Genomic DNA, 24,083 nt, shown 5'->3' with positions numbered 1-24,083 from the left:
AAAAGCCCTACATAGGGTCTCTGAACTAGAGCTCATCCACAAGCGAGCCTTATCGGCCACAAATTTACAAGCCCTCTTACAAGCCAGGTTCGAGGTTAAGAAATTGCTTGATTCCTCGTATCAACGTCTAATGCAGGTGGGAAGGGGGAGGTTTTATGAGTTTGGGGATAAACCCGGTAAACTGTTGGCAAACGCGCTGAGGGAGGAGAGAGCACATACCCTCATCCCCTGCATTAAGAATTCACGCGACGAACTTCTCTACGCCACCCCAGACATCTCAAACACATTTCACAAATATTATTCCAAGTTATATAATATACCTGCTGAACCCTCTGAGTCAGGGAATGGGTGTCCTTCAATGCCCTCACCTTTTAGATGTCTCGATAGTTCTGTGATCAATAACTTGGAGAGCCCGTTTCTACTGGAGGATTTATTGGCGGTGATTCGTGACACTCCTGGCAACAAAAGCCCTGGCCCTGACGGGCTCCCTGCTAAATTCTATAAATCCTTTGCAGAACAATTAGCGCCCTTAATGCTCCTTTCCTTTAACTCAATCTCGGAATCTGTCCCCTTTCCGCCCCAGTCCACCACGGCTCATATTTCATTGCTCCGTAAAGCCGGTAAAGACCCCATGGCGTGTAGTAGCTTTAGACCGATATCGCTCCTTAATGTAGATTTAAAAATCTATGCCAAGCTTTTGGCAAATAGACTCGGCCCCCTACTCCCTGATCTGATCCACCTGGAGCAGGTCGGGTTTGTCCCTGGAAGAGAGGCAAGGGACAACACCATAAAAACTCTGGATTTAATTCATCACGCACACACTAAAAAACTCCCCTTGATGTTGCTGTCTTTGGATGCTGAGAAGGCTTTCGACAGAGTCTCCTGGCAGTCACTTTCTCAGACCCTAGAACATATAGGCCTGGGACCGGTTTTTTCGTCTAAAATTATGTCTTTATATAATTCTCCGACTGCCCACCTTAAGATTAATGGCACTCTGTCGAGACCCTTCTCCATTCGAAACGGGACACGGCAGGGATGTCCCCTGTCACCGCTACTATATGTTCTAGTTATGGAGCATTTGTTGTCGGCCATCCGGGCGGACCCGGACATACAGGGCATCAAGATCGCCGGTCGGGAGCATAAGTGCGCTGCCTTCGCTGACGATCTTCTCTTATACCTGTGTAACCCCACTACATCCCTCCCGTCTTTAATGAAGGTGTTGGACCGTTTTAGCAAATGGTCCAATTTTAAAATCAATTTTGATAAATCAGAGGCCCTAAATATATCCTTACCCCAATCAACTGTGAATGTTATAAAGCCAAACTTTCCTTTCAGATGGCCACCTCATGGTAGTATTGGATATTTAGGCATCAAAATCCCCTCTGACTTGTCTAAACTCTTTCAACTAAACTACCAAAGTTTCCTGGCACGGCTCGAGGGGGATTTCGCTCTGTGGCATAGGGGCACCCTCTCATGGTTTGGCAGGATTAGTGCACTTAGAATGACGGCTCTGCCAAGACTGTTATATTTGATACAGACGGTCCCGGTCTATGTTCCGGCGACCTACTGGGCCAGGATGCAACGCTTACTCGGTCGCTTTGTCTGGTCGGGAAAGCGTGCCCGTATAGGGGGTGGCATCCTGACTAGGACTAAGGGTGCGGGGGGGAACAGGATTACCCGACTGCAGAAGGTACTACCTGGCAGCCGCCCACGCCAGGGTCCTTGACTTTTTGCATAACTCCGGTTCGAAGCTTTGGGTTAGCCTGGCACAGAGTCTGTGCCCCTTATCATTACTGACGTTGCCATGGACCTGGCCGTCCCTCACCAAGCATAAGATTGAGATGTCATATAGTACTAAACAAACATTGAAAACGGTCCACTCTGTGTCATTACACAGTCTCCTGATCCGGCCTAGAGGGCCCCTTATGCCACTGACCGATAACCCGGAGTTTTTGCCGGGAGCATCATCAAACAATTTTCTGGGCAGCACGAAACTGAATCCTTTGAGACTAAATCGGGTGGCCCCAAGGGGGTCCCTCCTCCCACTACGAGAGTTGACAGAGAGCCTCAATTTCAAACTGCGATTCCATTTCGAATATGCCCAACTCAAACACTTCTTGACCTCACAAGATACTGTCGTAGCTCATCCATTACCCCAAACGCCCTTTGAGGACCTGTGCATTGGCCCCTCTGTTACGCGCCATGCAATTTCAAAAGTATATAGGATTATGACGAATGCAGCAGAGGCGTCACCTCCTCGCTTTTGTAAAGCATGGGAGTCAGAGCTTAATCAAATGATCTCTGAGAGTCAATGGAAGCGTTGTTTCCGCCTGACCCACAGGTCCGTGGTTGCCACCAGGATGCAAGAAACCAGCTATAAAATACTCTCCAGGTGGTACAGGGTGCCGGCGACCCTCCATGCATGGTGCCCCGAAATACCTGACACTTGCTGGCGATGTGGAGCCCAAGGTGGCACCATGTCCCACATCTGGTGGCATTGCTCGGGCCTGTCGGCCTTTTGGAACAAAGTACTGGCAGCTATACGAGAGGCCACGGGGATCGTAGTCCCCAGCCGCCCGGAGGCAGTTTTATTGTATATTTGTAATATAGCGGAAAAGGTTTTTAAGAAATCTATCTTGGGTCACCTCCTTCAGGCCGCTAAGACAGTGATTCCTCGGCGTTGGAAAGACTCTAACCCTCCGACGTTCGACGAATGGGTAACTGAGGTAAATGTGATCCACCGCATGGAAAGGGTGATGGCCCAGTCACGTGGGCAAACAGTTGAGACAGCCACCAAGTGGTTCCAGTGGGAAACTTTCCTATCTAGTAAAAAATTTCTGGACCTGATCTAACCTCCGAATCGGGGACACTCTGGTTTCTTACTTGTCGATCAGCTTATGTCACACTTTCAACAAATCTTAGTTCTATAAGCATGGTATCAGTCCCGGTCGCCTCACCCTACTCTCATTCTCCTTTTTGTCTCTTCTTCTCCTTTTCTGACCTAATCCTTCTTCTCTGGATCCTATGCCTTTACCTCCTTTTGTTGTTTTACCATTATTTAAGGTCTTAAATGATTATCTTTGTACCATTTTTACTATCCATGGATTATTCCCAAACCCATGAAGGCTTGGTGTTGTATTGACTATTGATTTGCATCATTGATATAACATGGATAAGTGTCTTAATTTTGTATTCCTTTGAAAATCAATAAAATTTTAAATTGGAAAAAAGAAGAACCCATACGTTTGAAGACTAGTGGGAGAAAACCCCGTATGTCATACAACCCACTGACTGGGAAAATGAGAAGGCCTACCAGATTAGTCGTGACCAGGGGAAGACTTCGGCCACAGTTTCCAGGGACCACCTGAAGAGGTGCCCACCTCCATTGAGGGTGACAGCTGAAGTCCCGACCCCCAGACCAACCGGGGAGAAAGAAAAAGAGGTGATCCACACAGTGATGGGTGATTTCCCAGCGGACTGGCCTACGCAGAACAGCGCGGTGATTATTCCGGTAATATTGTTCCCACAACCCGTGGAGGAAAAGGAGACGGAAGTAACCGCCAGTGAACCAGTGCCCAGAGCTGCACCTGTACCTAGTCCCACGAGGTCTCCGCCTGCCCCACACGATATACGGGAAGAGGAACCGGTTGTCTCCTCTGTCCCCTCGCCTATTACTACTGACATTGGGCCCCGAAGGTCCACACGCTCCAACCTAGGTAGGCCCCCGCTTAGGTATAGGGAAACCGACATTTAGGGGTGCAACCTGTTGATTGTGTAAATATGTGAGTGAATGAAAGTTAATCAACCCGAGTTTTTCACCTGATTATCTACTGTGATTATCTGGCCGTTGCCGACAAGTTGTCCCCGGAGGGACCCTATGTGTTTACCGTCCGCATGAGGAACTGCTCATGAACATGGCCGAGAACTTGCAGGCCACCCACGAACTTGTGGGCTTGTAAATAATGTTGTGGGATGGATACCGTTGCCACCTCCGGAGAAGCTGATTTGGAGGATGGGCCTGGAGGAAAGTGATGGCCCAGGCCCGCTACTACCGTAACCGGTGGCGATCCTCCGGGGGTCAGGGGTCCCCCTTGACGTGGGGTCCCCTGAAATAACAGCCGGGTGCGAGTTACCATACCCGTTCCCGCTCGGGCAGCCTGAACCTGGACTAGGGTAAAGGGGTGCTGCCCACTTCTTAGGGCCAGCATCAAGGCTAGGTTGCTTGGGTGGGAGAGCGGAAGACATCCGTCTGTCCGTTATTAAAAATGTTTATATGTGTTGTAACGTTTAAGATGACCTGAAGAATGCTTATGTTTAATGTTTTACTGTTTTCCATGTTATTTATATTTTCCAGTTTGAAAAATAAACCCGGTGATGGACAGGCAACCCGCGGACGGTCTGCATTTTACCAAGGGGGAATGTGGCACCCTGGACTAGCCAGGCAGCCACAGACAAAACACACTCACACCCCCACCCCCCGGACAGTCACATTAGTCAGACGGAAACCCTTGTTGCCTCCCTCCAGGGTCTGATGTCCACACCAGGTGGGGTGGAGCCAGGCGGTTGGCCCCACCCACCGAGGAGTTCACAGGCCTGGAGGCGGGAAAAGCAGTCAGTTCTAGTTTGGAGTGGAAAGTGAGAGGTCACGAACTGCTAGTGTCTGGGTTGGAGCCCAGGCACTGACTGCAAGGTTGGCAGACGGTGGTGGCCGTCTGCAGGAGTGACGGATCTCTGCAGAACCGTAGGATCGGGGCTGGGTGGTGGCCCACCGGTACCGAATCGGGGACCGGAGTGAAGTTAAGCACACAGGCAGGGCCATCGGACCCCGACCAGGCTTGGAGCCGCCGACAATAGTCAAATCCGAGTGTGACAGGAACCCCAGGGATTTCCTAACTACCCAAGTCACGTTAGAAGGCAACCGTCCGCACCGTGAGGATATACAGCCACCGCCACAGGCTAGAGATCCAAGGGCCAGCGCCTGCGGGGAAAAACGGGCTCCTCCGGCACCTATACACCGGGGAGCGGACCACCGTTGGGAAGCCATCGGAGTCAACACAGTACACAAAGGTGCAGGGAAAGACAGCCACCATCACCTGTCCGGGGAGAGACACTGCAGCCGGCTGTGGGACCCGTCCATCCAGCCGTTTGGTTTACCGGAGACTTTGTGCATCTGTTGCTGAGTGAGTACACCAGTGCCATTCGGCACCGCGCCGCGCTGTCCCTGCAACCCTGCACCTCACCAACCCTGCCTCCCCGTCACACCATCGGGCCCCGGGACCACCAACCCCTACCCACGTAGGGGGAAAACAAAATCCCAGCTGCTCCCTACCATCGCTCCCGGGATCCCCAACACCAGCAGCGGTGGGCCCATCTTCGCCACGACCGGTGGGTGGCGTCACGGACTAAATCCCCAAACAAACCACCCCCCTTTTCACTCACGGGCGAGGAGCGCCGCTCGAGTCCGCAGATCTGGCCCACCGCTTGAGCAGCAGCAGCAGCGTCGAACCCGAGCGTTAGCGAGCGCAGCGCCCCGCCGCCCGCGACACATACAGGACCCCTGCTGATCAGCTCACTATGGACCCTCGGCAGATCATTGGGGTCAGACATACAGGACCCCTGCTGATCAGCTCACTATGGACCCTCGGCAGATCATTGGGGTCAGACATACAGGACCCCTGCTGATCAGCTCCACATGCACAGTGCATTGTATAGTGGCTTTCCTTGATTTTGCAGCCAAGCCCCATAGACTTTAATAAGGCTGAGGTGCAACAAGGACATATGACCGATGTACAGTGACATCACTGGCCTAAGAGGAGACCGCGGTGCTCAGGGATCACCTGGTCGCCACACACAGCTGATCAGCGGGGGTCCGTGTACCAGACCCCCAACAATCTGATAGTGATGACTGATCCTGAGGACTGATCATCATTATTAAAAAGTGGATAACCCCTTTTAGGTATGTGAGTACAGTGCATTTGTATCACTTTTTTGATGCAGTTTTTGGTGCAGATTTGTCACAAAACTTTAAGCAAATCCTTCTGCCATCAGAGTCAATGAGAGTCAATGAGAGTCAATGAGAGTCAATGAGAGTCCCGAAGTTTGTGCACACGTTGCATATTTGTGACTTGCATTTTTAGTGCAGAAATAAATCTGCAGCTTGTCATTTCTTTCAGCTTTTTTGCAACGTTTTTCCACCTGAGAATGCAAAGAAAACACATGGAACAAAACACATAGAAATTGGCAAAAAGGCACTTTTTCTGCCAGTAGATGCAGATTTGGTGCAGAAATTTTTTAAATCAAAATACTAAACGTGTGCGCATCGCCTTACCCTTGTCAGAGGCCTCCCCACATGATCAATGCAATCCAGACCTAGGGTTACTTGAGGTTTTTACTACTAAAAAAAAAATTAAAACTGGGGGGGCGTGTTACGAGGGGGACCCGGGGAAGCGTGCCAAGATGGGAAATGGACTGCTTCCGCCGGTCAAGGTCCACTGTGCGGTGTAAGGGACCGCCGCTATGGTGGGTGAAGAGTGAGCGGGTTGCTGCTAGCGATCGTCTGGAATGTCACAGACGATCTATGTACACCGATCTGCCCTAACCCCTGAGGGTTGTATGGCACAGATCTCACGGCTCGGTGTACCTGTTGCATGGGGAAGCACAGAGGTGCCCACGCACGTGTGCCAGTGGAAGTCACGAGAATATGGCACGAGGGTAGCACAGAGGTGCCCACGCACGTGTGCTTTCAATAACCAGGTGAGTCCAATGGAGACTTGAGGAGCTCACCTGGGACAGGAACACGGCCTGTTGACGGGGGTACTGCCGGAGCAGCAAGGCAGGAACACGGCCTGCAAACGAGGTACTGCCGGAGCAGCAAGGGCCAAGCCCACAAGAGACAGAAATGCCTGAGCAGTGGCGTGGCAGCACGCTGCCAGACATCCAAACATAGAAGGACGGTCGCGCGCCGCCATGATGGCAGGGGGAGCTTTTAAGGAGGTGCAGCTCCACCCGAGGGCGGGCGCGAGGCGGAGATGACGGACTTGACCCAATCAGGGTCCACGACGTCCCAGCCTGGCCAGTCAGGATTCACCACGTCACCAGCCTTGTCATCAAGCCGTGTGACGTCAGTGAGCAAATCAGGACCCACCACGCATTGCACATGCTCACCCTCCTGCCTCTGGGAAATAGAGGCGGGATCCTCGGTCTCACAATGAGCAGAGATAACGGGAATCTCACTGCTTCCCTGAGCAGTAAACCTCTGCACATTGCGTAGCCTCGCAGACCTTCGGGGCCGCTGAGCAGGAGAGTCTGCGGCAGGCCAGGAATGGGAGACCGCTTCACTCCTTGTAACAGGAGAACCACTAGGTGTCACCCTTCTGCTGCCTCTCTGAGAAGGTATCTCCTGCACACTGCGCAGTCTGGCAGACCTTCGGCGCTGCTGAGCAGGAGTGCTCGTGGCAGGCAAGGAATGGGAGACTGCCTCAGTCCTTGCCTCAGGAGAGCCACGAGATGTAACATTACCCCCCCGTCTAGGCCCCCCCCCTGTCCGTGCTCGAAGGCCGCTATCAAACCCGGGGCGCGGATATGATCCTCCAACTCCCAGGATCTATGCTCCGGACCACGGCCGGCCCACTCCACGAGGTAGTACCTCTTGCCCTGTATGACTTTTGTCTCCACAAGTTTTGCCACCTCAGGGTCGTCGGACGGGGAGTCGGTTTGAGCCGGCAGGGACCCCGAGAATTTATTAAGTCGTACGGGTTTCAGGAGGGACACGTGAAAGGTGTTGGCTATAGCCCAGCGTGGAGGGAGCTGGAGTCGATATGCCACTGGGTTTACCTGCTGTAGTACTTTAAACAGACCCAGATACCTAGGGGCGAATTTGGCTGCCTGTACCCGTAGGTTAACATTCTTAGAGGACAGCCATACTAGGTCACCAGGGGCGAAGGATGGTGCAGGGCGGCGGCGAACATCAGCCGTTGTCACCATCCGGTCTTTGGCCCTTTTAAGAGCCTCTTGGGTGTCATCCCAGATCTCCCGGGCCTTGGTCGCCCAATCCTCCACTCTAGTATCGGGTGACGTAATGGGCATCGGAACCGGGATTCTGGGATGTTGTCCGTTATTGAGTAGGAACGGAGTCTGGCCAGAGGATTCATGGACCGAATTGTTAATGGCAAATTCGGCCCAAGGAAGGAGGTTAGCCCAGTTGTCGTGGTGCGCGGATATAAAATGGCGGAGGTAAGTTACCAAGGTCTGATTAGTCCTCTCCACTAGTCCATTGGTCTCGGGATGGTATGCGGAGGAGATGTTCAGCTCTATCTGCAGGAGCTTACAGAGCTCTCTCCAGAAGCGAGACGCGAACTGGGGACCCCGGTCGCTCACCACCTTGTCAGGCATGCCATGCAACCTAAATACATGCCGAATGAACAAGGTGGCGAGAGCACGTGACGTCGGGAGTCGTGGGAGAGGCACCAAGTGGACCATTTTAGAGAAGTGGTCCGTGATGACCCATACGACCCTGTGCCCTGCTGACTTGGGCAGATCTCCCAGGAAGTCCATCCCTACCACTTCCCAGGGACGATCCGGCACTGGCAGTGGGTGAAGAAGACCTGCCGGTCTCTGCCGGGACGGCTTATTCCGAGCACACGACATACAGGCTCCCACATATTCCTGTATGTCCTGGGGTAGTCTCGGCCACCAATAATGCCTGGTCACCAGGTCTCTGGTCCTTTTGACCCCGAAGTGACCCCCGACCTTGGAGGCATGGGCCCACGATAGCACCTCGTTCCGTAGTTCAGGGGGAACGAGGGTTTTGCCAGGTGGCACCTGGTCCAAAGAAGTGGGAGTGACCATCCTCAAGCTGTCCGGGGGTAGTATAAGACGAGGCTCCTCCTCGTCCTCCTCCAACACAACCATACAACGTGACAAGGCATCGGCCCGTACGTTCTTCTCACCGGCCAGGTGGCGGATAATAAAGCGGAACCGGGAGAAGAATAAAGACCAACGGGCCTGCCTTGGGTTCAGGCGTTGTGCTGTCTGGAGGTATGTGAGGTTTTTGTGGTCAGAAAAAACCTCAAATGGATGCTTCGCACCCTCCAGGAGATGCCGCCATTCCTGGAATGCTAGTTTCATCGCCAGTAACTCCCTATCCCCTATGGAGTAGTTCCTCTCGGCCGGAGAAAAGGTCTTGGAGAAAAAGAAACACTGATGTTTCCTTCCTCGTTCGTTTTTCTGGTACAGGACTGCACCTGCACCGACCGAAGAGGCGTCTACCTCCAGTAGGAAGGGTTTGGAGATGTCTGGACGATGAAGGATGGGAGCTCTGGAGAAGTGAGTTTTGAGGGTGTGAAATGCCTCTACCGTTTCCCGTGTCCATGCTTTGGGATTAGCGCCCTTGCGGGTAAGGGCAATGATGGGTGCTGCCACCGTCGAGAAGTTGGGAATGAACTGGCGATAATAATTGATAAACCCCAAGAATCGCTGGATCGCCTTCAGCGAGCGGGGCTCAGGCCAGTTCATCACAGTCTCCAACTTCCCCGGATCCATTGCTAACCCCTGACTGGACACTATGTACCCCAGGAACGGCAAGGATTCCTGTTCAAAAACGCACTTTTCCAGCTTAGCATATAACGAATGGGTGCGGAGCCTCTTAAGTACTCGGATGACATCCCTCCGATGGGTGGTAAGATCGGGGGAGAAGATAAGAATGTCATCCAGGTATGCAACCACGGAAAGATACAAATCCCGGAAAATGTCATTCACAAAGTCTTGAAATAAGGCGGGGGCATTGCAGAGTCCGAAGGGCATTACTAGATACTCGTAGTGATCGTCCCTGGTGTTAAAGGCGGTCTTCCACTCATCGCCCTTTCGGACTCGCACTAGATTATACGCCCCGCGTAGATCCAGCTTTGTGAAGACCTTTGCCCCGCGGAATCGATCAAATAGCTCAGTAATGAGGGGCAAAGGGTATTTGTTCTTGATTGTGATTGCATTTAATCCCCTGTAATCGATACAGGGGCGCAGATCCCCTTCCTTCTTGGGCACAAAAAAGAATCCTGCACCAGCCGGTGAAATAGACTTGCGAATGAACCCCTTCGCCAGGCTGTCCTGAATATATTTGGACATAGCCTCCGTCTCTGGAGCAGAGAGTGGATACACTCTGCCCCTAGGGGGCTCGGAGCCTGGCTTCAGGTCTATTCGGCAATCATATGGCCGGTGGGGAGGAAGAGTATCTGCGGCCCTTTTGGAAAAGACATCCCTGTAGGCCTCATAAGGTGTCGGTAAACCCGGCCCCTCAGTATTCCCTGAGGACCCAACCGACCTAATGGTAGCGGGTGGTTCGGTAGTCACGAGGTGCTCTCTACAGGATCCTGCCCAGGATGAGATCTCCCCTGTTGCCCAGTTGAGTATAGGAGCATGCTGTCTCAACCAGGGAAGACCCAGTAGGATCTCATCCGTCCCCCCTGGAAGCACCAGGAAGGACACCTGCTCATGGTGTCCCGGTGGTACATCCATCCTGAGAGGGATGGTGATCTGGGTGATAGGATCGAGTAGTATGGACCCGTCGACTACCCGGACCCTGAGTGGCTTGGGCAACAGAACCAGGGGAACTGAGTATCGGGTTGCCAGGGAGGTCGAGATGAAATTGCCTTCAGCGCCTGAGTCCAAGCAAGCCAGGGCAGAGAAGAGAGTAGTGCCGAACTGCAACTGGGCGCTGATAGTCAACCTAGAGGGAGAAGTAGCGTCTAGAGTCCCCCCTCTGATAGAAACTAGACGCTGTCTTTTCCCGACGGTTTGGGACATAGGGTAGCTATGTGTCCCCTCTGCCCACAGGAAAAGCAGATGACACAAGACCGAGAACCTGGGGCAGAGGAGACCACCTTGGACACTTCCATTGACTCCACGGAGTCGCCTACAGGACTGGCTGGGGGACCTGTCTGATGGAAGACGGGAGTCAGACGCTTTTTAGGCCGAGAAGACGTGGGTGCTGAAGAGACCTCGAGCCTTCGCTCCGCCTGGCGGATGTCTATGCGAGAGGCAACCTGAATCAAGGACTCTAAAGTGGCAGGCACCTCACGTGTGGCCAGTGCGTCTTTGACAAACCCTGCCAGGCCCTCCCAAAACACAGGGACAAGGACCTTATCCGGCCAGTCCAGCTCTGCGGCCAGTGTCCTAAAGTGTACAGCAAAGTCCCCGACTGAAGCAGACCCTTGCCGAAGTCGTAGGAGGCGCAGCGCGGAATCGTGGGTGACTTGAGGCCCGAGGAACACCATTCTCATGGCCCCAAGATAAGCTGCTAAGTTATTCACCACACGATCTCCGCGCTCCCACAATGGCGTGGACCACTTCAGCGCTCTCCCTGTGAGCAGGGACTGGACGAAGGCTACCTTCGCCTTCTCGGTAGCGTAAAGAGTCGCGGACAGCTCTAAGTAGGTGGTAACCTGGTTTATAAACCCACGGCACTCAGAGCTGTTGCCGCTAAAGCGCTCTGGAAGCGCAAGGCGAGGAGACCTTCCGCCCAATAGCACAGCCTGGGTAGCCGCCTGGGTGGCGACTGTCGTCAGAGTAGTCTTATCGGAGGAAGACTGCTCCACTGCTGCCAATCGTGACTCCAACTGCTGCACATAACGCAGCAACTGCTGCTGCTCTTCAGCCATAGCCAGACCTTTGGCGCGACCGTAATGTTACGAGGGGGACCCGGGGAAGCGTGCCAAGATGGGAAATGGACTGCTTCCGCCGGTCAAGGTCCACTGTGCGGTGTAAGGGACCGCCGCTATGGTGGGTGAAGAGTGAGCGGGTTGCTGCTAGCGATCGTCTGGAATGTCACAGACGATCTATGTACACCGATCTGCCCTAACCCCTGAGGGTTGTATGGCACAGATCTCACGGCTCGGTGTACCTGTTGCACGGGGAAGCACAGAGGTGCCCACGCACGTGTGCCAGTGGAAGTCACGAGAATATGGCACGAGGGTAGCACAGAGGTGCCCACGCACGTGTGCTTTCAATAACCAGGTGAGTCCAATGGAGACTTGAGGAGCTCACCTGGGACAGGAACACGGCCTGTTGACGGGGGTACTGCCGGAGCAGCAAGGCAGGAACATGGCCTGCAAACGAGGTACTGCCGGAGCAGCAAGGGCCAAGCCCACAAGAGACAGAAATGCCTGAGCAGTGGCGTGGCAGCACGCTGCCAGACATCCAAACATAGAAGGATGGTCGCGCGCCGCCATGATGGCAGGGGGAGCTTTTAAGGAGGTGCAGCTCCACCCGAGGGCGGGCGCGAGGCGGAGATGACGGACTTGACCCAATCAGGGTCCACGACGTCCCAGCCTGGCCAGTCAGGATTCACCACGTCACCAGCCTTGTCATCAAGCCGTGTGACGTCAGTGAGCGAATCAGGACCCACCACGCATTGCACATGCTCACCCTCCTGCCTCTGGGAAATAGAGGCGGGATCCTCGGTCTCACAATGTGCAGAGATAACGGGAATCTCACTGCTTCCCTGAGCAGTAAACCTCTGCACATTGCGTAGCCTCGCAGACCTTCGGGGCCGCTGAGCAGGAGAGTCTGCGGCAGGCCAGGAATGGGAGACCACTTCACTCCTTGTAACAGGAGAACCACTAGGTGTCACCCTTCTGCTGCCTCTCTGAGAAGGTATCTCCTGCACACTGCGCAGTCTGGCAGACCTTCGGCGCTGCTGAGCAGGAGTGCTCGTGGCAGGCAAGGAATGGGAGACTGCCTCAGTCCTTGCCTCAGGAGAGCCACGAGATGTAACAGGGGCGTAGCTGGACATGGCCGAGTGAGGACGCTGCATGCTAGAGCTCCTCTAAATAATCCTCCATAAGGCCGGTTTACTATACATCATGGGCAAATCCACAACGAAAAAAAACAAGCCAAGCACCGCGGGGCAGCCCCCTGCGTCCCAGGGCACAATCGGGGCTTATCTCACCCGGTCCCGGGAGCCTGGGATTGTGCCTCAGCCAGGGAGAGAACTGCGGCCTGTGAGGCTTGAAGGGATCCCTGCACCGGTGTCCGTTGGGGCAGTAAGCCCGAAGACCCAGAGAAGGGGTGAGGAAACAGGGTCCCCCTGTGACCTAGAGGGACCCTCTAGAGGACACGCGGCGGGAGCCGAAGGACCCCCCACAGTGGGAGAAGCGGCGCCATTCCAAGATGTCGGCCGCGCTTCAGAGCAGTCCAGGGCGGGAAGACGGGTCGCCTGCAGCAGCCGTCCTGCCTGTCTCGCCCTCCGCAGGGACTCTGCGGGAGCCGGGTAGCCCTGGTAACTCACCTGCGGCCGGCTCCAGGGAATCTGTGAGGAGCGAGGCGTGCAGGCACAGGGTGCACGTGTGCTCGGGCTCAGAAGATGACTCACCGCTGCAGGCCCGGGCACTGAGGAAGCAGGCGCTGCACGGAGAAGCTACACACCAGGCACCACTGCTCCCATCTGCGAGCACTAGTGCAGCGATCGGAGGTGAGGAGGGAGCAGCACTTAACCCAGATGGACTGCTGAACTACAATACCCAGGTACAGGGCCCGCGGGAGGGCTTGGTGAGTGGGACTCAATCCAGAGAGGGGGGCAACGCCATCAGCCATGCATCCTCACCAGGGGCCACAAGACCTTCAGGGGGAGCTGTGAACAGAGGAGGGCCACATGATCCCTGGGGGGTTGCCACAGAGTCTTGGGGATTACCCCAGAGGGAAGCACCCCCTTCCTCCCCAGATCGGTGGTCTTCTGGATCCTCCTGGGCTGGGAGCCCAACGGCCGCAGGTGGAGACCTGGAAAAAGGCACACTGATCCCCCCCATGAATGGAGGGCCCAGGGTACTGGGAATACCTCCAATTCGTCAACATGTCTGTGCCACAAATGTGGGACGATATAAAGAACCCCCAAAGTACGCAAACACTAATATATGGTCCAGCCCTACAGGAATCTTTCTATGCATACCCCAATATGTCTCACACCACCACCTTGATGGGCGACGACCGCCCGGCTTCTCTGGTAGACCTGCGGTCACTGTTACAAGCGATCCACACCAAGAACGACATTGCAGCATTGGCTAATCAAGTGGTGGCGGAATGTAAACAAGAATTCATCCAATTACGGCAGGATCTCTCCTCACTTACTCACAGGGTAGACACACTGACTGAACAACAATCAAATTCTCAGGTGTCTATTCAATCTATTCAAGAGACTGTGGAAAACCAATTCAAGCAACTATTTTCCCTTCAACAACATGTAGATGATTTAGAAAACAGATTGTCTCTCCAGTAAAGGAGACAAACTCTAGCACAGCGCCACCTATTGGAAGTAGCGATCCTAAAAGTCACAAGTGGATTTTCGACAATCCTTTGCAATATGACTCAGGATATATAAGCCAGATCAGAATCCCAATTTGCAGACACGGTGTTTCGGGGTGCTTGCCCCTCGTCAGTGCAAAGTATGGGGGTGTCTGATCTGGCTCATGAGAAAGCTATGTGGGGACCACGGGGGAACACTATTCTCCTTAAGGAGACTTTGCAAGCCAGTCTGGCTGCCAGGTAAGGGGACTTATAGCTGCAATGCCCCTAAAATTCCACGGGGGAACACTATTCTCCTTAAGGAGACTTTGCAAGCCAGTCTGGCTGCCAGGTAAGGGGACTTATAGCTGCAATGCCCCTCTGGGAAATATTCAAATTGTCTCTCCAGTAAAGGAGACAAACTCTAGCACAGCGCCACCTATTGGAAGTAGCGATCCTAAAAGTCACAAGTGGATTTTCGACAATCCTTTGCAATATGACTCAGGATATATAAGCCAGATCAGAATCCCAATTTGCAGACACGGTGTTTCGGGGTGCTTGCCCCTCGTCAGTGCAAAGTATGGGGGTGTCTGATCTGGCTCATGAGAAAGCTATGTGGGGACCACGGGGGAACACTATTCTCCTTAAGGAGACTTTGCAAGCCAGTCTGGCTGCCAGGTAAGGGGACTTATAGCTGCAATGCCCCTAAAATTCCACGGGGGAACACTATTCTCCTTAAGGAGACTTTGCAAGCCAGTCTGGCTGCCAGGTAAGGGGACTTATAGCTGCAATGCCCCTCTGGGAAATATTCAAATTGTCTCTCCAGTAAAGGAGACAAACTCTAGCACAGCGCCACCTATTGGAAGTAGCGATCCTAAAAGTCACAAGTGGATTTTCGACAATCCTTTGCAATATGACTCAGGATATATAAGCCAGAAAACAGAAACAGACGAAACAATCTACGTGTTAGAGGTCTTCCGGAATCTATCGCTGCCCCTAACATACCTGCTGTTCTTCGTTCCATCTTTAATAATCTGCTAAAAAGGCCACCAGGAGCTCCCCTTGAACTTGATAGAGCCCATAGGGCCCTACGTCCTCCGGATCCAGATGATTCCCGTCCGAGAGATGTCATATGCAGGGTGCACTTTTTTGCTATAAAAGAGGACATTTTACAAGCAGCCAGGAGGAAACAGAACCTGTCATTTAATGGCTCTACCATACGCATAATGCCGGATCTCTCACGCCACACGCTGGCCCAACGTGCGACTCTTAAGCCCCTTCTTGATGCTTTGAAAGAGAGGGGTCTACCGTTTCGGTGGGGATTTCCATTCTCCCTGTCGGTGCGGAAGGACTCCCGATGGATGATCCTGCGATCCCCAGAAGGCCTCCCGGCTTTTACTAAGAGCCTGAATCTGCCTACAATCCCTATTGCAACCTGGCCGACTACCCTACTCCAGCAGTGGGTACCTAGGGGACGGCCTGCCCCTTCCAGACTAACTCCACCTCCTGGGCCCGGCAGGGGGCTGCCTCAGAGAGAAATGCGGGGTCGTGGGACGGGTCGCCCTTGGTGACCGATATAGATGTGCTCGGTGGCGGAATGTGCCCTTATGACTTATGCCTCTTACAGGTATTTGAGTCACTTGACTCTCGCATACTGCCCCTAAGTTTATTCATCGCCCGTATTACATGAATATTTGATATTGTTGCCGGTTTCTGTGGTTATCCTTAATGTTTTTGACATGCACGGAGCTCTGCTTGGTTATGTCTGACATCCTTTTTCCCCAAATAGGTCGGGATCCTCTGTCCTGTCTAGATCAGGCGGATATGTTCCCTAGGAACATTTGTTCGGACTTAGTTTACTGTGCAAGGTTTTTTTTGCCTGATGTTCTCCCTGTTTTCGTTTCTCTTTTCCTCTTCTCCCTGCTACAGCCTACCTACCTCCAGTTTTCTCTTCTTTCTATTCTCGGCGGCCGGGCTGATCGTGTTCGATACCCTCTCTTATATATCTCTAATGTACTATTCTTTTAGAGATGGCGGACCTAACCATCGCTTCTTTCAATGCCAGGGGCCTCAATGTTCCGGAGAAAAGGACACAGATACTATATCATCTTCATAAACAGAAGGTGAGAATAGCGTGTCTCCAGGAGACACACTTCAAACGAGGACATGCCCCTATTCTTAAAAATAAATATTACCAGACATGGGTATCCTCGGACAACCCAGACTCCCGTTCCAAAGGTGTGGCAATAGCCATCCATAAATCCCTCCCACATCAAATCTTAAAGTGAACGACGGATAGTCTTGGAAGATATATTATACTCTCACTGAGGGTGGGAACCCACATTCTCACAATAACTAATGCATACTCCCCAAATCAAAAACAGGACAGTTTTGTTTCCCGTCTGATCGGCGTCGCAATCCCCTTGCTACAGGGCACGGTGATTTTATGTGGCGACCTTAATGTCACCCTCGACCCCACATTAGATAACTCCAAAGGGAAATCTAGTATTGCATACACCACCATTAAACGTATCAAAAAAGCTCTACTACGTATTTAACTGTTCGACACCTGGAGAATACAACACCCGTCGGTCAGAGACTATAGTTTCTATTCCCACACCCAGGATTCATATAGTCGTCTTGACTACATACTAATACAATACAACATAGCGCTCTCCCGTGGATCCAACATACGGGAATGGATAATATACTGTGGTCAGACCATGCGCCGGTGTATTGCACGATAGAGATCCCCTCTCTTTCGGCTCCTAAAGGGTCGTGGCGGCTGAATGAGTCGTTGCTACTGGATGAGCTTTGTGTTACTGACATTCAGACCTCCATTACAAGGTTCATGGAGGACCACTCAGTAGATGACACAGCCCCCACATATAAGTGGGAAGCATTGAAATGTGTCTTACGAGGTATTTTTATTAAGCACAGGTCCCGAATCAAAAAAGAAAAGGCCCAAGACATAGTAAAAGCTCTCCATAAGGTCTCTGAACTGGAGCTCATCCAAAAGCGAGCCTTATCGGCCACAAATCTACAAGCCAGGTTCCAGGTTAAAAAACTGCTTGATACCTCATATCAGCGTTTAATACAGGTGGGAAGGGGGAGGTTTTACGAGTTTGGGGATAAACCCGGCAGATTGTTGGCCAACGCGCTGAGGGAAGAAAGAGCTCTTGCCCTCATACCTTGCATCAAGAACGCATGCGACGAAATACTTTATGCCACCCCAGACATCTCAAATACTTTTCACGACTATTATTCCAAGTTATATAATTTACCTGTTGAGCCCCCCAGGTCGAGTGATGAGTGTCCCTCAATGCCCTCACCTTTTAGATGTCTCGATAGCTCTATAGTTGACAACTTGGAAAGTCCATTTATACTGGAGGACCTGCTGGCAGTGATTCGCGACACTCCTAGAAACAAGAGTCCTGGCCCTGATGGATTCCCCGCCAAATTTTATAAATCCTTTTCGGAACAATTAGCGCCCCTAATGCTCCTTTCCTATAACTCGATTTCGGACTCTGTCCCCTTTCCGCCCCACTCCACCACGGCTCACATCTCACTACTCAGTAAGGCTGGAAAAGACCCCACGGTGTGTAGTAGTTTTAGACCGATATCACTTCTTAATGTAGATTTAAAAATTTATGCCAAGCTTTTGGCAAATACACTTGGTCCTTTGCTTCCTGACCTAATCCACTTTGACCAGGCCGGGTTTGTCCCGGGTAGAGAGGCAAGGGACAACACCATAAAAACCTTGGATTTAATTCAACACGCACATACTAAACAACTGCCGTTGATGTTGCTGTCTTTGGACGCTGAGAAGGCTTTCGACAGAGTCTCCTGGCAGTCAATTGCACAGACCCTGGACCATATAGGCCTGGGACCGGTTTTCTCATCTAAAATTATGGCTTTATACCATACCCCGACTGCTCACCTTAAGATTAATGGCACTCTGTCGAAACCCTTCTCCATTCGAAACGGGACCCGGCAGGGATGCCCCTTGTCACCTTTACTGTATGTCTTAGTCATGGAACACTTGTTGTCGTCCATCCGGGCCAATCTGGACATAAGGGGAAATAAGATCGCCAACCGGGAGCATAAATGCGCTGCCTTTGCTGACGATCTCCTTGTTTATCTGTGTAACCCCATCACCTCTCTCCCATCCTTAATGGTGGAATTGAACCGCTTTAGCAAGTGGTCCAATTTTAAAATCAATTTTGATAAATCAGAGGCCCTAAATATTTCTCTACCCCAAACAACTGTGGATGTCATAAAACCAAACTTCCCCTTTAGATGGCCACCCCACGGTAGTATTGGATACTTGGGCATCAAGATCCCATCTGACTTGTCCAGGCTCTTTCAATTAAATTACCAAAGTTTCCTGTCACGGCTGAAGGGTGATTTAGCCCGGTGGCACAGGGGCACTCTTTCATGGTTCGGCAGGATCAGCGCGCTCAGGATGACGGCTCTGCCGAGATTGCTGTACTTGATACAGACGGTTCCGGTCTATGTTCCAGCAACCTATTGGGCTAAGATGCAGCGCATATTCAGTCAATTTGTTTGGTCTGGAAGACGTGCCCGTATAGGAAGTAGCGTCCTAACTAGGACCAAGAGTGCGGGAGGGACGGGACTACCTGACTGTAGGCGGTACTACTTGGCAGCCGCCCATGCCAGGATCCTGGACCTTTTACATAATTCTGGTTCTAAGCTTTGGGTCTGCCTGGCACAAGATATGTGCCCCTTATTACTGACCCTGCCCTGGACCTGGCCGCTCCTCACCAAGCATAAGATTGAGATAGTACTAAACAAACATTGAAAACGGTCCACTCTGTATCATCACGCAATCTCATGATCCAGCCTGGAGGGCCCCTTATGCCACTAACCGATAACCCGGAGTTTTTACCGGGAACATCATCTAATAATTTTCTGGGAAGCACGAAACTGAATCCTTTGAGATTAAATCGGGTGGCTCTGGGCGGGTCTCTCATCCCACTTCTGGAGATAGTAGAGGGCCGGAATTTCAAACTGCGATTTAATTTTGAGTATGCCCAACTCAAGCATTTTCTAACTTCCCAGGACACTATCAGGGCTCATCCCCCACCCCAAACTCCTTTTGAAAACCTTTGCACTGGGCCTTCCGATACGCGTCATGCAATATCAAGGGTGTACAAGCTTATGACAAGTGCAGCAGAGGTGTCGCTTCCTCGCTTTTGTAAAGCATGGGAGTTAGAGCTCAATCAAACGATTCCCGGGAATCAATGGGAGCATTGTTTCCGCCTGACCCACAGGTCGGTGGTTGCCACTAGGATGCAAGAAACCAGGTATAAAATACTTTCCAGGTGGTACAGGGTTCCGGCGTCTCTTCATGCGTGGTGCCCCGAAATACCGGACACGTGCTGGCGTTGCGGAGCCTCGGGAGGCACCATGTCTCACATCTGGTGGCACTGCCCGGGCCTGTCGGTCTTTTGGAGCAAAGTACTGGCAGCCATAAAAGAGGTCACGGGGATCGTGGTGCCCACTCGCCCGGAAGCAGCTTTACTGTATATCTTTAACGTATCGGAAAAGGTTTTTAAAAAAATCTATCTTGGGTCACCTTCTTCAGGCCGCCAAGACATGGTCCCACGGCGCTGGAAAGACCCTTCCCCCCCGACGTTGGATGAGTGGGTAACAGAGGTAAACGTGATCCACCGCATGGAAATGGTGATGGCCCAATCACGAGGGCAAACAGTGGAGACAGCCACTAAGTGGTTCCAATGGGAGTCTTTCCTGTCCAGTGAGAAATTTCTTGAACTAATTTAATCTCCGGATTGGGGGCACTATGGCTTTTTCTCTTTTAGACAGTACACACCATCCTCTCGATAAATCTTAGCTCAATGGACAATGCATCAGCCCCGGTCGCCTCACCCTGCTTTCTATCTCTCCTCTCCTTCCTCTGAAATGCCTCTCCTTCTTTGGATCCTGTGCCTATCACTCAACTTAATCTTTTCTTCTTGTTCTATTATCATCTAAGGTTTTAAATGTTTATCCATGTACTACTTCTACCATCCACAGAATATTACGAAGCCTGCGAAGGCTTGGTGTAGCATTGACTTTGGATTTCTGATTTGTATCATTTGGTACAACATGGATGTATGTTCTAATATTGTAATTCCTTTGAAAATCAATAAAATCTTAAATTGGAAAAAAAAAATAAATTAAAACTGAAAAAATGTTATTGTGTCTTTTATTGCCAAATTCTGACATACGCTACAGTTCAAATGTTTGGGGTCACCCGGACAATTTTATCTTCTCCATGAAAAAATTTTACTTGTATTTCTCAGATGAGCTGCATAATGAATAGAGAATCTCGTCCAGACAGTGACGAGGTCAGAAATAATGATCTTTACGTGAAATAATAATTTTCTCTTCACACTTGGCTTTCGGCACAGAATGCTCCTTTGCTCAATTCCAGCTTAGCAGATCTTTGGCATTCTAGCTGTTAATTTGCGGAGGTAATCTGGAGATATTTCCCCCCATGCTTCCCCCCCCCTCCCCACAAGTTGGATTGGCTTGATGGGCATTTTTTGGCACCATACGGTCAAGCTGCTCCTACAACAGCTCTATAGGGTTGAGGTCTGGTGACTGGGCCCCTCCATTACAGATAGATGCCAGCTGCCGGCTTCTTCCCGAAATAGTTCATGCATAATTTGGAGGTTGCTTTGGGTCATTGTCCTGTTGTAGGATGAAATTGGCTCCAATCAAGCGTTGTCCACAGGGTATGGCATGGCGTTGTAAAATGGAGTGATAGCGTTCCTTATTCAAAATCCCTTTTACCTTGTACAAATCTCCCACTTTACCAGCACAAAGCAACCCCAGACCATCACATTACCTCCACCATGCTTGACAGATCTTCCAGCAACTTTTCAGTTGTTCTACGTGTCACAAATGTTCTTTTGTGTGATCAAAACACCTCGAACTTCGATTCGTATGTCTATGTGGTCGGTTGGCTTTTTTTGCGGCTTTGGCCCTGGTCTACGGTGAACCTGATAGAGTTTCCCTGGCGGAATCCCAGCTCTGTAAGATCCAGCAGGGGGTGTGCCCAGCAGAAGAGTACTGCTGGGAATTCTGGAGGTGAGCCACAAACACCCTATGGAACAAACCGGCTCTCCGGAGTAAGTTTATCCAGGTGTTCTCTGTGAGGCTGAGGGACTCCATACTGCAGTACTTCACACCCACATCGCTGGAGAACGTCATGTCCCTTGCTATCCGAGTGGCCTCAGGGAAAGAAACACAAAGACCAGGGTCCCCTTAGCCATGCCAAAGGTGGAGGTCCCACAGGTTGAGGAGGATGAGCCCATGCAAAATTCAAGGGCCCCGAATACTTTTGCAAGGCACCAGAGAGACACTACAGTTCAAAAGTTTAGGGTCACTTAGATATTTCCTGATTTATTTTTTTCAATGAAGCTAACATTAAACAGAAATCCCCTCTATACATTATGTGGTAAATGACTATTCTCGCTGCAAACGTCTGTTTTTTAATGCAATATCTACATAGGTGTGTAGAGGCCCATTTCCAATAACCACCGCTCCAGTGTCTAATGGTACATTGTGTTTGCTGTGTTAGAAGGCTAATGGATGTTTAGAAATCCCTTGTGCAAGTATGTTAGCACAGCTGAAAACAGTTTTGCTGATTAGAGAAGCTATAAAACTGACCTTCCTTTGAGCTAGTTGAGAATCTGGCGCATTACATTTGTTGGTTCCATTAAACTCTCAAAATGGCCAGAGAAAGAGAACTTTCATGTGAAACTTGACAGTCAATTCTAGTTCTTAGAAATGAAGGATATTCCATGCAAGAAACTGAAGATTTCCTACAACGGTGTGTACTCCTCCCTTCAGAGGAGAGCACAAACAGGCTGTAACCAGAGTAGAGAGAAGTGTGAGGCCGCGCTGCACAACTGAGGAGAGCACAAACAGGCTGTAACCAGAGTAGAGAGAAGTGGAGGCCGCGCTGCACAACTGAGGAGAGCACAAACAGGCTGTAACCAGAGTAGAGAGAAGTGGAGGCCGCGCTGTACAACTGAGCAACAAGACACGTACATTACAGTCTCTAGTGTGAGAAATCCACGCCTCACAGGTCCTCAACTGGCAGCTTCATTACATAGAACCCGCAAAACGCCAGTGTCACCGTCTACAGTGACGAGGAGACTCCGGGATGCTGGCCTTCAGGGAAGAGTGGCAAAGGAAAAGCCATATCTGAGACTGGCTAATAAAAGGAAAAGATTAATATGGGCAAAATAACACAGACATTGCACAGAGGAAGATTGGAAAAAAGTGTTATCGACAGACGAATCGAAGTTTGAGGTGTTTGGATCACACAGAAGAACATTTGTGAGAAGCAGACCTACTGAAAAGATGCTGGAAGACTGCCTGATGCCATCTGTCAAGCATGGTGGAGGTTATGTGATGGTCTGGGGTTGCTTTTGTGCTGGTAAAGTGGGAGATTTGTACAAGGTAAAAGGGATTCGGGATTTTGAATAAGGAAGGCTCTCACTCCATTTTGCAACATGCCATACCCTGTGGACAGCGCTTGATTGGAGCCAATTTCATCCTACAACATAAAAATTGTCTGGGTGACCCCAAACTTTTGAACTGTATGGTACATAAATATAGATACAGTATATACATACACTTCAGTATGCTCACTGCCAAGCACCACAATAACCCAAGAAAAACTAGCTGCCACCACCAATCGTTTATAGAGGCCGAACGAACGCCCGTTACTGGCAACGTTTGGCCTCACAAGGCTTCAGGTATATGATTTATAAAGCAAGAGGAACAAAATGGTTTAATTTTATATATTTTATCCAACAATTGGGCAATGCTTCTAAAATTGTAGAAGAGAAGTTACAAAGGGGACAAGACACACACAAAAAAAAAGAAAAACAAAAGAAAGTTACTTGACGTGTGGTCAAAGGAATGGCACAGATCTTGTGAGGAGGGCACTGCATTTCGAAAATTGTAGAGCACTTACACTCCGGGCCATGATCTGCTTTCACCAGGTACCAGCTGCTCCGACCTCCCTCCCCAGGAGAGCTCCACTGGAGGCAGGTAACTGAGGTGAAGCTCAGGTACCAAAATCGATAGCGTTCCTGATATTAAGGATATCTGCCCCATGGAGGTCCCAGGAGGAAGATATTACCCCATATTTCCCAACAGGTGATTGTAGACATGTGTGTGACATGTAGTGTTACGGCTCCATGACATCTGCTAATGCCGACCACAGAAAACAACGGCCAAGAAGAAAGACAGAGGTTTCCACTAACCTGGTGATATAGACAGACGGTGCTCCTCCACCACAACATCCGAGTACAGATCCCGGTGTCCTTCTATATACTCCCACTGCTCCAGGGAGAAATACACAGCGACGTCCTGACACCGGAGAGGAACCTGACAACCAACGAGACCAACATCACCCAGAATCCTCCAGTGTACACTGTATAATCTCCCAGCAGTCACCTCTCATTCCCCAGAATCCTCCGGTGTACACTGTATAATCTCCCAGCAGTCTCCTCTTATCCCCCAGAATCCTCCAGTGTACACTGTATAATCTCCCAGCAGTCTCCTCTCATCACCCAGAATCCTCCAGTGTACAGTGTATAATCTCCCAGCAGTCTCCTCTCATCCCCCAGAATCCTCCAGTGTACACTGTATAATCTCCCAGCAGTCTCCTCTCATCCCCCAGAATCCTCCGGTGTACACTGTATAATCTCCCAGCAGTCTCCTCTCATCCCCCAGAATCCTCCAGTGTACACTGTATAATCTCCCAGCAG

General features: G+C 51.1%; 1 protein-coding gene across 1 annotated transcript in view; it reads right to left on the bottom strand.

Moving 5' to 3' along the window:
• The window catches only part of LOC142297466 (uncharacterized), a 194,597-nt gene that overhangs the window by 133,465 nt on the left and 37,049 nt on the right, over positions 1-24,083 (bottom strand). The window contains exon 6 of the mRNA XM_075341692.1: positions 23,577-23,700. Coding sequence (XP_075197807.1) covers positions 23,577-23,700 — 124 coding nt within the window. The remainder of the gene's footprint in view (positions 1-23,576; positions 23,701-24,083) is intronic.

Source organism: Anomaloglossus baeobatrachus, chromosome 3 (genome assembly GCF_048569485.1).
Source record: "Anomaloglossus baeobatrachus isolate aAnoBae1 chromosome 3, aAnoBae1.hap1, whole genome shotgun sequence".
Classification (NCBI taxonomy): Eukaryota; Metazoa; Chordata; class Amphibia; order Anura; family Aromobatidae; genus Anomaloglossus; species Anomaloglossus baeobatrachus.
The sequence above is the reverse complement of the archived record's forward strand: the minus strand, read 5'-3'. Positions and strand labels throughout refer to the sequence as shown.